The sequence below is a fragment of the Mirounga leonina genome, unplaced genomic scaffold (assembly GCF_011800145.1).
Source record: "Mirounga leonina isolate KUSES-001 unplaced genomic scaffold, KU_Mleo_1.0 Mir_94, whole genome shotgun sequence".
Taxonomy (NCBI): Eukaryota; Metazoa; Chordata; class Mammalia; order Carnivora; family Phocidae; genus Mirounga; species Mirounga leonina.
Window position 1 is genome coordinate 40,417,243 of NW_023270855.1, and position 15,928 is coordinate 40,433,170.

At 63.1% G+C, this 15,928-nt stretch overlaps 1 protein-coding gene across 10 annotated transcripts; it reads right to left on the reverse strand.

Moving 5' to 3' along the window:
• Positions 1-656: 656 nt before the first annotated feature.
• Positions 657-14,879, reverse strand: SEMA3B (semaphorin 3B). Of its 10 annotated transcripts, none has more exons than XM_034997975.1 (20): positions 12,975-14,879; positions 9,667-9,983; positions 7,993-8,182; positions 7,510-7,696; positions 6,613-6,770; positions 6,384-6,446; positions 5,858-5,977; positions 5,685-5,778; positions 5,399-5,518; positions 4,404-4,549; positions 4,201-4,312; positions 4,015-4,084; positions 3,794-3,938; positions 3,244-3,463; positions 2,895-2,986; positions 2,764-2,805; positions 2,368-2,525; positions 2,219-2,274; positions 1,985-2,124; positions 660-1,506 (listed from the first exon to the last, which is right to left on the reverse strand). In XM_034997975.1, the coding sequence occupies exons 4-20, from the start codon at positions 7,616-7,618 to the stop codon at positions 1,105-1,107; spliced, it is 2,247 nt and encodes a 748-aa protein (XP_034853866.1). In that variant the 5' UTR covers positions 7,619-7,696; positions 7,993-8,182; positions 9,667-9,983; positions 12,975-14,879; the 3' UTR covers positions 660-1,104. The 10 variants fall into 10 exon arrangements, with proteins under 10 accessions (XP_034853875.1, XP_034853876.1, XP_034853866.1 ...); XM_034997979.1 differs by lacking the exon at positions 12,975-14,879 and adding an exon at positions 11,713-11,904 and having other exon boundaries at positions 9,667-11,086; XM_034997980.1 differs by lacking the exon at positions 12,975-14,879 and adding an exon at positions 11,713-11,902 and having other exon boundaries at positions 9,667-9,980.
• Positions 14,880-15,928: the final 1,049 nt, after the last annotated feature.

A 15,928-nucleotide genomic window follows, 5' to 3' on the forward strand; every position in this document is an offset into this window, starting at 1 on the left:
TGGCACGGGACACATGAGAATGGAAATACAGCCACATGTCGGAAGCCCTTAGCACAATGCAGTTTAGATCCTTCCTCCTCTCCAAGGGTATACAAGTCACCAATGTGTGAGGAGGCATGGTATCACTTACCCTTGAAGGGAGGAAGTGGCTAGGTTTAGGGCCCACCCTCTGCTATGGGACCCCCTAAGGCCCTCCCTCCCAACTGGGACAAAGCAAGACAATGAGCTCTACCTCCTTAAGCATCCCAAATCCATCACTTCACTGTATCACTGGCCTCCTTAATGTTCCTGACACACAGCCACCTTGTTTCTGTCTCAGGGCCTTTCCACTGGCTGTCCCTTCCTAGAATGCTCTGCCCCCAGATACTCCCATGGCTGGCTCCTTGTCATTTCGCTCAAATGTCACCCCCTCATTGATGCTATCTCACGTTATTTTACATATCACCAAATTTCATTTTCTTCATAGCACTCAGCCAAGAAATCCTATTATTCAGAATACACTGTGTATATCAGTAGGACCCCAAAAGGCCCCACAGAATCCACTCGGTCACATGAAAACCATCTTTAGTCCTCCCCACAGCATCCTCAGCAGAAACTGAGGTCTTGAGACCACGAGGAAGTTGCCCAAGGCCACACAGCAAGACCTGGCACCCGGGGTTGTGCGCTGGAGCCGTTCCAGCTTCGGCTGATAATGTGTTTATTGCATTAGTACAATCGGCCTGACCCACCCCACCCCCCACCGCTCAGCCTGTTCACAGCTTTCTGCTCATTGCCCAGGGAGGAGGGCCTTCCCCCGGGGTGGGCACTCCGGGCACCTCCTCCGCCCAGGTCGTTGCTCTGGAGCCCTGCTTCTCTGCCTCCTCAGGATCAGCAGGACCCTGTGCCCGGCCCGGGCCGCCCCTCCCAGCGCTACATTCAAGGGTTATCCTCTGTTAATAAATAAGCCGGCGAGGCAGCCCCGCGGCCAGGGCCTGTCGGTCGGTGGGTCGGTGTCTCCATCGGCCAGGGACCAGGGTGCCGGGCCCCCTAGCCGTGCGTCCCCCAGGATCCGTCCTCCCGCTCCCGCCTGGAGTCTCCTTCCCTGTGCCCAGCGTGGAGGCCGAGTCACCAGCGCGCGGCGCTGCGCGGCCCCCGCTCAGCGCGCGGCTCGGGGGCGTGCCTTCGGCGGTTTCGGCCCTTCCTCCGCGACTCGGGAGGCGGTGGGCGAGACTCGGGCGGCAGACGACACATTCGCAGGGAACTAGCGCCACCGCCGCCCGGCTCCACCAGCTGCAGGAAGTCCCGGTACCAGAGCTTGGGGCCCGGAGGGGCGACGGGCGCAGCCTCCTCGGCCCGGGCCAGCCTTTCGGCCTGCGCGGCGCCCAGCACGTGCAGCGCCAGGCGACGCAGCGGCTGCGAAAAGCCCTGCTCCACAGCGGCGCACAGGTACACGCCTGAGTCCCCGCGCCGCAGCCCGCGCAGCAGCAGCCCCCGCGGCAGGCGCTCGGCGCGCTCCTCCACAGCCACCTGCGGGCCGGGCCAGAGGGAGGCGTGGGCGTCAGGGTCGGGAACAGGGAAACCCGGCTCCAGGCCGGGCCAGGAGAGGCGGCCGAGCGGGAGCAGGAAAGGGCGCCCGCAGGTGCACATCTGGAGACTGGGTGCACTGGGACCGGTGGTCTAAAAGTGGATCCCCGTACGGGGCGGGTTCACCTGCACATGGCGGGGGGGGGGAGGGGGGCAGGGAGCTCAATAGGCGGGGCGGGGGCGGGGCTCCTCTCGGATGGGGTTGGGGGTGAGACGGAATGAGGCCTCAACAGGGTGTGGAGTGCAGGTAAAGGGACCAAACTGGACCTAGGGGCCTGGTTGAGCGGAGTCTCACTGGGCGGGGCCGGACGTGGTCTAGAGGTGGGAGCAGGCCGAGGGCCCCATTGGCTAGGGCGGGGCCTCTCCTGGATGTAGGGGCGGGACAAGGGCCTGTTGAGGAGGGGAGCGGCAGGAGGCTCACCTGGGTGCGCGCCGCCTCCCCTGCGCGCTGGAAGGTCCATTCCACTCGTGCCTGCAGCGAGCGGGGCTCACACTCCAGGAAGGCGCTGCCGCCTTCCACACCGAACACCTTCCGCTCCAGCAGTGTGGGACGGGACGAGTCTGGGGAGGGCAAGGGATTTGTCAGAGTCAGGCAGGGCAGGGCAGGATGGGGCGTCTTCAAAGGCCGAGAAGTGGGGGCAGCTGGGGCACTCACCCCCTGAGCACAGCGTACTGGGGTCGCCGTTCTTCACGTCTTGCCGCCGAAACCGCCTGCGGGGAGGTGGGGGGGGCAACATGGAATTTCCATGAGCCCTTCTTCGCTTAGCAAAGGACTCCGGGTGGCCCGCCCCCGACCCTGCCCACCTTTTAGCGCTGGGCTGGAAGCGCGTGCACGCGGCCCCGTCCCAGGCGCAGTAAGGGTCACGTGCCAGGCAGCATTCGGCGCAGGCGCGGCCGTGGGCAGCACAGCGGTGCAAGGGCATCTGGGCCACCGCGCTCCGCGAGGCTACGTACAGCTGGTGCTAGGGGGCACGAGGGGCTCCGGGCTGACCAAAGGCAGCCCTGTGCCCGCCTCCCATGGGCAGAGATCCCTTACCCCACTTGACAGATGGGAACACTGAGGTCTCAGGTCACGCAGTCTAGCGAAGGCAGAACCTATACTCAAACCCGGGGCTTCGAACTACCAAGGGAGGCGTGGGGGTGGGGGCACCCGGGGAACGCACTGGGTCCCTTTTATCCCCAAGCCTTCTGGTCACTTACTCTCTTGGAAGAGATTTGCATGCTGGTGATAGCAGCTGAGTCCTGAGAGGGAGGAGGAGTGCTGGGATCAGGGATCAGTGGGGTGGGGTTACTCCAGGGAGGCTGGTGGGGCGGGGGGAGCTAGGCCTCACCTCAAACACGTGCAGCTCCTCCAAGAGCAGCCCCTCCCCGTTAGGCCGGCTGCCCTTGGGGACCGAGATCACCTTCAGCACTGTGCCAACATCTGCAAGGATGAGGAGTGAGTGACTCCTTGCATTCCCTGATAGCTAGGGGCTGGGGGTGTCCTCACTTCTGAGGCCTTTACCCTCAGCATGGTTGGGTGGGTGAAGAATGTGGGTTGCAACAATAAGAGCAGCATCCAGAAGGAGATGGGGGCATAACCTAGGCAAAGATGTGGAGGTGAGACTGGACAGGGGCAGCTTCTAGTAACCGGCCAGAGTCTAGACTGGGTTTAATGGGTGATCATGGCAGGACACTGACCTGTGCCAATGAAGAGGACGTCGTAGTGTCCGTCAGCAGCTGCCACATGGTCTGCAGTGATCCGGGTGAAGGTGTACCCGGCACCCACTTGTAGGAAGAGAGGGCGCCCACCCACGGGCAGGACCGAATTGTACATGAGGGGGTGGTTCCGGGCAAACTGAATGACGTCATCAGGAAAGTCCTTGGTAGAACTGAAGGTGCCAAAGGTCTTGCTGGGGCACTGAGCGGTGGGGAGGAGGCGCGACAGGGATGTGGGTATGAGGGTCTGGTGGGCCCACAAGAGACCTCCAGGAACTGGGAGTGTGTGGGGGTGCTAACGGACAGAGCCTTGCCCTGGGAATCTGAAGGGAGAAGACCCAGCCTTGCCCTTGGGAGTCTCAGGCGGAAATGTGGCCTTTCTTTTAGAAGCCCTGCCTGATGAAGGTGATGTTTATCCACCCAAGGATAACAAACAAGAGGAAGAAACCACATTCACCAAGAAGGTCCCAGGCCAGGTTCTCCACCCCTGAGACTTTAAGTGGGTTGTGGTGGGAATCCTGGGGCTACGCACCATGCCTGGCCGGGGGTAGGGGACACGGCCCTGATAGGACACCCACTGGTGCAGGGGCCCTTCCTTGTGTGCAAAGGGCCCCAGGAAGGCACGGCGCACATCGTTCATGCTGTACACGCACACTGCAGAGCCTCGCAAGACGGTGCTGTAGGCGAAGGCATGAGCAGAGTGAGGGGCCCCGCAGAGCCGGCCAGCCCCGCCCGCGACTTCGTGCCCCTCACCTGGATGTGGAGAAGGCGGCATAGAGCAGCGGGCTCCAGCGGTCCCTCAAGGACAGCAGGAACACATCCTCTGTGGGGAAGGGGCCTAGTTGGGGGAGGGCACACAGCCCTCCGGGCGGCCGGGCTCCTGGGTCTGGGCCCCTGCGCTCCCTCTCCCCAACTCCACCCTCCACTCCGGGCACTCACGGAGCTGGTCGAAGTGCGTGTCACCCTCGACACCTGGCACAGAGCACACCAGACGCGCCTTCAGGAATGTGGTCCACTTGTTGACCAGGCTGCGCTGGCCGCCCACGTCATTCTGCAGGGTCACACAGAGGGCATGAGGCGGAGGCCCAGAGAGGCAAAAGGGCAGGGGCGCGGTCACCGGATGTGGCCCAGGGACTCCTCACCCGACAGATCTGGCCAACACGGGACACAGACAGGCGTCCCAGCGCTGGTGTAGCCTCCACTGCCGACTCCCGGAAGAAGAAGTAGACCTTGTCATCGTCGGGATTCTCGCTCTCCGGGATCCAAAAGACCTTGACAAACTTGGGCTCTAGCGGCAGGAGGTGTGAGGTCAGCAAGGTCCTGGCCCTGCACTCGTGGGACCCATACGCTCCCTCTCCTAACTCTGGTGCCCCCAGAAGCCTGTGGGGCGGCATCTGAGCACCCAGTCTCTAGGACCAAGTTCATTGGGATGGATGGCACTGCACGCGGACAGGATCCAGAGGATCAGGACCTGTGAGTCAAGAAGCAGCCACGAGAGGGCAGCAGAGACCGAGACTACCTGGACAGCAAGCCTCTGCCCTGGCCCCTGACAGCTCCCCAGGCCAGTGGGCCAAGAAAGGAGGGAGATGGCGGATCAGTTGTACCCGCACTCATGAATCTTCCTATTGAGCAGGAAGCAGATGCCCCCATTCTGCTCGGTCCCCTCACTCTTAGAACAAATGACTTGGACCCTGACAGCGCAGACCCCTTCTCCTTTCTCCTCTCATGGGTCTGTCTGTTCCTTGGCTTCTTCCTACCCGGGGTTCTTTGCACTGGTTGTCCTTTCCCTCAATCCTGCTGTGCTTTGGGAATTAGCTCACCCCCTCTCGTCAGCAGAGGGGCTTCCTCTCTTGTTCTCCCACCTGGTCTCCTTTTCCCTTTCTGTCTGTGCACTCACCAGTCTCGCGGCCATTGGAACCGATCTTATGATGTATTTGTTCTGAGTTCTGTGAACTCAAAGAGGGTGCGGGCCACACATCTTGTCTGCCCTGCAACCCCATTACCTGGCACAGGACTGACGCATGGTAGGTACAGTGAGACCCGGCTGCACCCACTGCTCACTTCCGTTATGGGCCTTACTCGGCACCTACCCTGTTGGGGATGAGGGCCCCTCCCAAAAGCCCCGCCAGCCTCTCACCGTTGAGCCAGCGGGAGTCGTGTGGTTCTGTCCGGAGACTTGGACGCTGGCCCAGGCTGCGGAAGATGGTGAAGTCCCGGCCCATGAGGTCTGCAGCCACCCCTGAGTACAGTTCTTCTCCTGCAGACAGGGCGAGCGCTGTTCAGCCAATCTGAAGGCTCTCGGTGGGGTCGGGGGGTGCTTGGAGAGCTCTGGGAGCTCCTTGGGAGTCAGTGAGGCCATGGGGGATCCCTGGGGCTCTCAGGAGGGTTGAGAGTCTCTGAGGGGCCCTAGCCTTCGGACTCACCCACCAGCACGGAGGCAGCCCGATGCCTCGGGTCATAAGGACTCTTGCCCTTGCCGTCCTCTAGCCTTCGAAGGTCCAGCCGGAGTATGGGCTCCTGGGAGGCAGGGGGCAGTTGTTCCTTTCAGGCCCTTCTTCACCTCCCAGCCTCCCTCTCTGCCCAGATCTGGCCTTACCTCCAGCCGGTGGCCCACCTCCACAAATGCACAGGTTGGGTGGAAGGCCCCTGTGCCACAGGCCAGCAAGTGGGTGCGGTTGTAGGCGTGCAGCAACTTCACGAAGTTCATGCACTCAGTCTAGTGGGCGGGCAGGGCCAGGGACAATGAGGCCTCCCCCAGGGAGGCAGGCTTAAGGGGTCCCAGCTCACCAGTGGCACCTCACCCCTTCCTCTCTTCTGCGTCAGTCCAGGCAAGCACCAACATGGGCCGCAGCGACCTGCGTGCCCTTGGTGACCAGCCCAGCCCACCTCTCACCATAAGGGGTGCATGGAAAAGCATAGGCCTGTACTGCCCCCTATGACTCAGAGGCCCCCAAGAAGAATCACATGAGCCTCCACCCTGAGTCACTACCTCCAAACTTCAGCCACCTCGACCCCCTGCCCCCATCCCAGCCAGAACAGGCAGGCCTCTGTCTTAGTGCTGCTGTCTTGTAAAGCGCGGGGGGCTGGCCTCCCCACTCCCACCCCCGGCAGCCGGCACTCACACCAATGTCCTTCCCCGCCCAGTTGCACTCCTCTCGCCATTCCACGGGGGCCGGCCAGGCCAGCTGCAAGGAGGTCGGGGGGAAGGGGACACAGGTCAGGGCCTTTGCATGTCTCTGAGCAGAGGGTGTCTTCTCAGGGGGCCCATCCCCCTGTGTCTCTCCAAGCAGTCTGGAGTGGGGTCCTGGGGCTCTTTCCCTAGGAAACGCCGAGGCTGGGGGTCCCTGGCACCTTCTTGGCCCGCTTGCTGATATTGTCCAGGCTGAGGGAGGCCACATGGTTCTCGGCGCCCACAAACAGGCGTCCTCTTTCCTCATCCACCAGCAAAGCTTCGTAACAGCAGGTCCTCTCTAGCCTGAAGGTCCGGAGACCGTGCCGGGCCTGGAGCTCTGCAGGGTAGGGACACCACTGAGGATTTGCCAGCCATGCTGGAAGCTTCCCCGAGACCCTGCCTGTCACTCTCACGGATCATGGTTGTACATGTGACCTGGCCCACACACATGTGAGTTTACACGTGTGTGAGTTTACACTCGTGAAGACAGGCCCACCCATGTGTGAAGCTTCCATGGTAGGCAGTGCAGCAACCCCCCAAGGGGAAAGCAGGTTGAACTCCTCGGGCAAGCTTGGACAAGCAGTGTCTGCAGGCGGGCGCATGGGGAGGCCAGGGTGCCGGGGGAGGCCAGGGTGCCAGGGGAGGCCGAGCATGTCTGGAAAGCCAGAACTGCAAACCCAAAGTCGGGCTGAGGGTTCTCTGCCACCAGCCTGAGCTCAGTGAGATGCCACTGCCTAGTGACCGGTGACCGCCCTCCCGCGTAGGGGCGTGGGAAGGGGGCTCTGGCGGGCACCACACCTCAGCTTCCCTGGGGGTGGGTCGTGGATGGGACACAGGCAGGATCTGTTGCCGTGGGAACGGAAGGGGTCTTCCTGGGAAAGCAAGAGGAGAATGTGCGCGCAGAAAGTTTGGGGGCTGAGGCCAGGACAGGGTTAACTGGAGATGGCCTGAGAGTGCCCCCAGTCACACCCGGGCCAGTGGCACAGGGCAACAGCAAACGCAGTGCCCCCTACCCACACTGGGCCCCTCTCCTGCCCACCCTGAGCTGAGCCCTCCCGCCTGCCAGGTGCACCTACCTTGGAAGGAGAGCCGAAGGCGTGGGGGGCTGGGGCTAGCATCCCCCAGCACTGCCGCCCAGAGCAGGGCCAGGCCCAGGATCATGGCGGCCGCCCCGGCCCGCCCCATCCTGGCGGCTCAGGGTGCTCCGGGTTCAGCGGGCGCGTGTGGAGGAGCCTTGAGCCGCCCTGGACTCTGCCCCAGGATCTGGAAGAGAAGGAGCTGCAGCAAGGACGAGGGCGGGAGGCTGGGGGGGGGGGGGGAGTCCCCAGGGATCAGATTACAGCCCCTAGGGGAAAGAGGCTGGGGGGTCGCATTCCACTTCCGAGCTCTCCCCTCCCTCAGAGTGTGCCCTGCCTGGCCACAATCACAGACACACCCACGCTGGGCAAACCCTCGGGGTCACCCCCACACTGGCAGGCGCCCGCCCCACCACGTCACCCTCCCCAGGAACCCCCCCCCACACACACACAGGCATTAATTCACAAACTCTATGCGCCTACCCCACGCCAGCCTGGGACACAGGGGGACACAGACAAGGTCCCCATGCAGGAGGGGGCAGAATGCCAACAAGGACTCAGATCAGTGCAGTCATTTCAGAGGACGCCCTGTGCGATGAGCAAAACAAGCCAGTCCTGGAAGTGAGAGCGGCCGGAGGGAGTCAGGCCTCGGTGGTGGCTGTGGACCCAGGGCCTACAGAGAAACAGAGGCACCTTTGGGGCTGGAGCTGGGGCCAATGGTGTGGGCGCCTGTGAGTTTGAGTGTTCCTGAGGGTCGCTTTGTGTGCGTGCGTGCATGTGTGTGTGCGTGTGTGTATGTGTGCGCGCGTGTGTATGCAGACAGGTGTGTCCATGCCTGTGACCGCGTGTGGCACGAGTGTTGTATTACACGTGTAGGTACATGGCATGCGTGTGCACTTTGCGTACGTGTGTACATGTGTCATACACGTGTGTGTGTGCGATTGTGTGCACGCACACATGTGTGCGTCTCTCTGGACATGCAGGTGAGCAAATACAACCACAGCGGCAATCACTGCCTTCAACTCTGAGACTCGCCTGAAAGCCCCTCCTCCGAGGAAGAAGTGTGTGCAGGAGCCCCAAGGCTTGTGCCCCCGCCCTGGGCTGGACGGAAGCCTCCGCTTCTGCCTTGGAGGTGGCTCCTACTTGGATATAGCAGCCCCAGCTTCGCGCTTGACCTCTCCCTCCCCACCCAAGCCTGGAAGGGGCTGGTTACGCAGAAATTCTGTGAGCTCAGACTTCAGACCCAAGAGGAATCAAGTGGGGGGAGAGCCAGGGGTCTCAGGCAGCCTCTCTACCACACTGCAGGTGAGCTGCCCGTCCCTCTCTGGGCCTCCCCCGCCTCCGCGCCTCTCCCTCCCCTGCCTTCGCCCTCAGCCTTCCCCATCTTTGAGCCCCTCCACCTCTGCGCCAGAGCCCTTCCCCTGAACCCCTTCCGTGGAGCCAGCATCTGGCCACAATGCCCTTCGTCCTTCCCAGAGCTGGCTGGGCAGGTGCTGGGCACAGGAGCCCTGGCATGGGGCAAGGTCCTGGGGTGCCGTCAAGCAAGGGGCACAACTGCCAAGGCACGTTTCAGATCGCTCCCCACCCCCAAGCCCCTGCCCAGTTCCGCAGCTCCCGGACCCCTCCCGGGCTAGGACTCCCACCTCCCGCCGTCCCTCCACTGACACTTGCCACTGCTTCCGAGCCCGTGAGCTCTGCGATGCCACAGAAACCCGGCTGCCTTCCCACACTCCACCAGAACTCCGGCGGCCGTGCCTCTCCACCCCAGCCCCACCCGCCCTGGAGGAGGGGAGAAGCCTGGGGACCGCGGGGCACCCTCTGACGGCTCCTTTAAGGAGCAGCCCCCGCCTCCACCAAGCCGGCCGCCGCCCCACGCGCCGTCAAGTTTACGGGGTGGATCGGGTGACCAGGCAGGCAGCCTGGGTCAGCAGAGTTGGTGGGCCGGCCAGAGTGGAGCGGGCACAAGGGAGGGGCGACCCCTTCCCTGTCAGGCCTCAGGGCAATAGGGTGCGCCCAACAGCGGTCCAGCCCAGCCCAGGGCGGCCAGGCAAGGCGCAGGAAGAAGAAGAAGCCAGATAGGGGGCCCCCTCCCCAGCCCCAGATGGCTCTGGGAACAGGCAGAAGGAACAGTAGGTCCAGGGGACTCGAGGTCCTCACCTGTCCCGACACAGCTGGAGAGCTGGAGGCGGGTAGTGAGGGGCTCAGCTGGGATGGGAGGGTTGGAGGGCCGGGCAAGAGGTTCTCGGGTGGAGGTCTGATGGGCCCCCTGTTCCGCCCCAGGCCTTCCTCACCACTTGAGCCGCTTCGTGCTGCCACCACCTGGCTGGCAGGGGCTGGGATGGCAGCAGTTGGGGCGGGAGGAGAGGGCCAGGCAGGCAGTCAGCAGATGGCAGAGGCCCACACGTTTCACGTCTGCACGGCAGGATGGAGGCCCATCCAGAGACCCCCTCCTGATAGGCGGTCCTGCATCTCTGCTGGGAGGTGAGGGGCATTCTGTGTGACCTGGGTGACTCAGGATGGGACCTCGGGGCCTCAGCTGGGAAGGGTCTTGGGATCTTGGCCTGAAGCTGAGTCTGGTGGACGACCCTATTCGTACTGCTAGGGGTCTACTCTGAAAGGGCCGAATGTTAACCATGGCTGAATGGGGCCCTCAGGTCAACGGGGCGAACGTTCAGGGCTTGAAGATGGGCTTTCAGTCCTCAATCCCCCCAAAAGGCATCTTCCTGCAACCTCCCCAAGGCTGGTTGGCAGCCCCTCAGTGGTCAGTGAGGAAGGTTGTAGGCTTCAAGGGCTGTGGCCCCTCTCCCCCCAGCTCTCCTGGAGTAACAGTATCTGTGCCCAGCCAGGGTGGGGCCGTGCCCTGCTTTCCTGAGTCTCAGGACCCAGTGTTCCTGGATTGGCCTGGCTGGCTGGCTGGCAGATGAAGGGAGGGGCTCAGTGGGAGGACCAGGAGCCTTGAGGGGGAGTGGAAGGATGCACCCCAGCCTGAGCTTTTGGACTTCCGGGACGTAGCCTCTTTCTCCTCCCAGCTTCTGCCTTGGACCTGGGCAGCCTCCCCTGGCCCCACGCAAGGGAACAAAATTCTTCAGCTGTTTACAATTTTCCACCCTAGCAGCCAAGATCAGCAAGTTCCTTTGAGGTCCCCACCCACCCCCACGGGGTGCCCCCTACCTGCCCCCACTGCTTTTAGTTCTTCAGGCTCAGGGTCCCAGTCTCTGTTTCATTCCCTCCCAGCCCCACATCCATACTGAAAAGCGGGACCAGGACCCCCCCCCACACACCATTTTTGCAGCATCTTGGGGCTGTCCCTTGCCCACCTGAGCCCTTTGTGTTGCTTTCCTTGCCCTGGATGAGTTCTCTTCCCTGGGACAGGAAGGGAGATCTGCAGGGCTGGGAGCCCAAGTGTCCCTGTCCCCACAAGTTCTCTCTGCTCCTCAGCCGCAGGTCCAAGCGTATGCCAGACCCTGGGTGGGGACCTCACAGAGGCAGCCCTCCAGGAGCAGCGTCATTGACTGTGGGTTACGCTGTACTCCGGGAGTCTCAAAGGATTCTGGAATCAGGCAGCCTGGGTCTGAGTCTTGACAGAATGGAGCAAACTAGGGAATGCAGTTGGGGTCCCTACTCCTACCTGCACCCCAGCCCAAGGGCCACCTCAGACTCCTGGCCTCTCCACTTTGCCAGGGTCGCCACGGGCAGAGGCCTGCCTGGATTCTTGCCCCGATGCTACCTGTCAGTGCCACAGCCTTCCAAGGCCTTGGTTTTTCCTTCTGGAAATAACTGAACTGTCATGCCAAATCCTACCACCCCCCTCCTGACTCCTCATCACCAGCCAGGCCTGCCCTCTGCCTGGACTCTAGGTGGTGTGGCTGGGGTAGGACATCCATCTGAGGAAGGCTAGCGTCAGCCCTCCCAGTGCCCAGCCTGGGTTGGGTCAGGCCTTGGCTCCCCACTCGCACCTGCTTTAGCCATCAAGGCTGGTGACTCCAACGTCATAACCTTTTCTAGTTCTGGCCACATGGGAACTAGGACTCGCTACCCTGAGGACTTAGGCATTGGGTGGGGGTGGGCCCAGGGAAGCCTGAGGCCTGACTTCCCTGACAGTCCACTACCCACCCCGGGAAGATCTCCTGGGGAATGGGGTTAGAGCCCTTCCCCCACGCACCCCCAGCCTGGAATCCACGCTCCCGGGGACCCCTGGCCCACCTTTTTGGAAAGATCAGCTCTTCCCCTCCTTGCCCGTTCCCCTTCCCTTCTGAGGGCCATGTCCGTGCTGAGGTGGAGGGGCCGAGGGAGGGGCCGCCAGGAACCCTGGGCCTCTGGCTGTGGCCCTACCCCCACCCGCTCCGCCCCAGCCCTCCGCCTCCTGCACATTCCTCCTGGGCTGAAGTCAGCCCCTCTGGGATGGGGGAGCCCCCCCCACCAGCCACATCACAGCTCTCCTCTTGCTCCTGTTTTCTTCACTGCCCAGCAGGGTTGGGGGGGGAAGGGCGGGGGGGCGGGGGGGTGGAGCCTCCCTCTCCCCTCCTCCACAGCCTAGGGGAGTGTGGGAGGGGGGTGCCAGGAATGCAGCCAAAGTAGACTGGGGTGGCACTCCATGCTTATTAACATATATTAACATACGTGCTACCTTCCCTTAATCGGCTCGGGGGACAGCTGCCCAGGAGTGTGAGTTGGGGGGCTCTGGATGCTGGGGTGGGGGCGAACCTGCCCCAGGGATCAGCCCCCCTTAGTAGACTGGGAGGAGCAGGGTGGAATCGCGACTGCTGCTCCCAGCTGTGTGTCTCTAGGGAGACACCGAACCTCTCGGATCTCTCTCCTCAACTGCCCTGCGGTCGCAGCTGGGTGCAGGGTGGGGGAACACAGGGGTCCGCTCTTGGTGCCACCTCCGCATCCTGGGCCTCCAGGCACACCCTTCACTGCTGCGTCTTTTGGTCCGGCTTCCCCGGAACCCTTCTCGGGCTTGGCTCTTCTCCTGTGCCCCCCACCCGTGCCCCCGCCCCAGCCCCCAGCACAATGACTGCCTCCACCCTCCACCTGAACCTCTGTCCCTCCCCGACCCCTGGGCACTCCTCAGTCTTCTTCCTCCGAGTCTCCAACCCAGCCCTGGCAGGGGCCAAGCGCCCATCCCTTCTCCCAGAGGCCCTGATCTCAGGGAGAACTTTTTGCCCGGTTAGACGGACAAGGCCCCGCCTCCTCCCTCAGCAGCTTGTGGCCTGACCCCTTCACCCTACTCCCAGGCTGTGCCCTTGTGGTCTTTCTGCCACTCCTCCTCCCAATGCCTCCCCTCTGCAGCACCCCGCCCCCCACCTCAGAGAGCTCGCTGGAGCTTGGGGGTTCCCAGGCTCAGCCTTAGCCAACCCCGCCAGTGCTCCAGGCACCCAATTTTGGGGAAGCAGCAGCTCTTTCTTTGCCAGGACTTTGCTTTGGGCTGTGCTCGCCACACTTTAGGCCCTCCCCTTTGTCACCTGCTAGACTCTCTTCTTTCCCATTCAGTATCCAACTTTCCTGGTGTCACGTCGGTGTCCCTTCCTCTGTGAAGCCCCAGATGCCTAGAACACCCAGGTTCAAGCCTCTCTGCAGGCCTCTGGGTCCCCCAGTGGCTATCATCAGGCAGAGGACAGGTACAGGGAGGGAGGAGATAGAACACCTGCAGGAAGCCCTTCCACCCTCCTGGGCCTGCTGAGTCGGGCGGTGGGGTGGGGAGGGGGGCGGTGGGAGACTGATGGACAAGGGACACATCAAGTCCCTACTTGACCCTGCACCAGCCCCTCAGACCTTGACTCTCTCCACCCACAATGAGTTTGGAAAGCAGAGTCGATGGGAAGGGACATCAAACTGATTTTTCTCCTAAGTAAGATCACCTGTGGGGCTTATTTCATGCAAGGGGAGAAACCAAGACGGAGAAAAAGTGATCCATGCCCGCTTGGGCCCTGGTGTCCATCACCGTTATTAACCGAGGAGCTAAGTGGCTGGCAAGTATGGACACACTCGCTGTCACATAGCTGCACACGTACCCCACCTGGCCCAATGCCCTCCTTGGATGTGTGGTGGGGGCTGGCTTTCCCTCTGGGTGTCCAAGAGGGGTTAGGGGAATGCGTAGCCCCATGACAGGGATGTGGGCCCCCAGGATCTCTTTTCAGGGCAATAGACAGGAAGATTGGGCTCAGTTGTTTGGGAGTGAGCCTGAACCCAGAAGTCAACCACGAGAAGCTACGATCCTGTTCCTGCCCTCTCCCTGACTCCCAGGGCAGCTAGGACCTGGCCTACCATGCCACAGAACAGGTGGCTGGAGTCAGGGCTTGTGTTCTCCAGCGTCCTGGCTGGCCTGGCATTCTGGGTCTGGGATGGGGTCTGTGGGGGGATAATATGAGGGGCCCTGGGTGGGTGGGGAGTAGGAGGTTTGCCTGACATCAGAAGGAACCGTGGGGCTGCCCAGGAACATGGTGAGGTGTTCTTCCAGGCCTTGGCAGCCCCTGCAGCGTCACAGGTCCCAGATCTCATGGGTCGCCTCCCCATTCTGCACCTCGAATCTTGGCCTCCACCCACCTGTTGTGGGGGGCCTGGACCTGAGCTGCCCACTGGCTCCTCTCCACAGGGTCTCCCTAGATCCTGCCCTCCTAAGCCCTCTGGCTCTCAGAGCTTGTCTCTCTTCCCAGCTGTTTCCCCACCCTGCTGATGGGTTAAAAATACCAAGGCTGCCACCACATCAGTAGCCTGAGCAACTGTTTGGAGTGGGGTGGGCCCTCTGAGAGGTGGATGGGCCTCGTGGAGGTCTCCACCGGCTGGTGACAGCCCACTTCACACTGGGACCCACAAGCTTAGTCTGGAAGCAGGAGCCTGGGTCCCTTCCCTAGCTCTGCCTATCTAAGAGTCCCAGGCCTCGTGGCTGCCGCTGCCCATGGGTGGGGCCAGAAAGATGGGCCTTCTTAAGCTGGGAGTACTCCAAGGTACACAGGGCCAGGGAGCACTGAATCTCTCTGGCCGCCCTCACCCCGCTGCTCCCAGGGATGAGGTTCAGCCCCTGGAACGCTCCAGGCAGTCGGGGATCCCCAGGAGTCAACCCCATGGAGTCCCTCCCTTTGGGGTGTAGGATACCTGGGATGCCACCCCCCACACCCCTGCCATCCCCAGCTGCCCCCCAAGGCTGGGAATTTCCCAACTGCCAAAGACAAGGAAGAATTGAAAGGCCGCCCCCGCCAGTGCTGGGACAATGGGGCCTTATGGCCTCCAAATCAGACCAGGGGTAGGAAGGCCGAAGGCAGGTGGGGGCCTAGCTGTCTGCACCCAGGGAAGCCTTGCTTGCCAGGACCCAACCCGGACCCGCTGCAAGCTGGGTACAAGGGGATCCTGGCCAGAATCCTGCAGGGCCCACCCAGGGAGAGAGGCCCTGGGTGCGTCTGGCAGACAATGCCGGCCCCTCAATGGTCCCTCTGTGCGGGGGGGGTTCCCCTCAGGAGGGAAGGAAGGAACCATCTCCGGCGCGGTTTCCTGCTGAGCGGGCTTCACGGGGGGGGGGGGGGGGGGCTCCCCCGGAGCTCCCGCCCCGCCCGCATATCTGAGGCTCAGCGGGGTCCAGGCCTGACCGCCGAAGGAAGGCAGGGATCCTGGGTTGGGCGCGGGATCCTGTTCTCCTCGTCAGCCGGCCCTCAGCCCTCAGTCTCGGAGGCAGCGGTAGCAGGAAAGGCCCGAGGTACTGGGGCGGCAGCGGAGGCTGGGGGACGTTGATCTCCTTCCGATCCGGCGGCCACAGCCTCTCATCTCTTGCCAAACACTCGGGGCCCTGAGGCCGCGCGGGGACTGGCAGGTGTGCGGAGGCGGGGTCCTGGGTGCTCGGCCCCACCCTCCCACCCTCCGCCTTCCCCGCCTCCGCGGCGCCGACCCCGGCCCGGGCCGCTTTGTCCCGCCGCGGGCGCGGAGCCGTCGCTGCCCCACAAAGCTGCCTTTGTGCCCCGCGGCCTCCGCAGGACCGGCTGACGTCAGCGTCCGTGACCAGCCCGGCTGGGCCGGGCACGGACTGCGGCGCCCCCTGGCGGCTGAAGGCGGGGGGAGCTCGCTCCCGAGCCCCGCCCCGCCGAGCCCTTTTCCGTGGGCTCAGCTGCCCGCGGTCGCTGCCACCGGGACAAAGTCCAGGCGCCTTCGCAGGCGCTCAGGGTTCACCCCACAGGCCCCCCCCCCCCGCGTCCCGCCGTTTTGTCATCTGCCACTGTCTTCTCCAGCGACGTGCGTGCACTTCCCATAGCCTCACAGAAGCTTCCGCATTTCTGGGGCCCTCGTCCCAATGCACCCAGAGCCCTGCCGCCCTCCAGGGCCACTCGGCCTATGGCTATGGACACACTGAAGCGTGGCCACCTACCTGTCTCTCCCCGCCCCCCCTCCCCAGGTTTGGAGGGGGACCTCTGGGGCAGAAACCCTTCTAAAC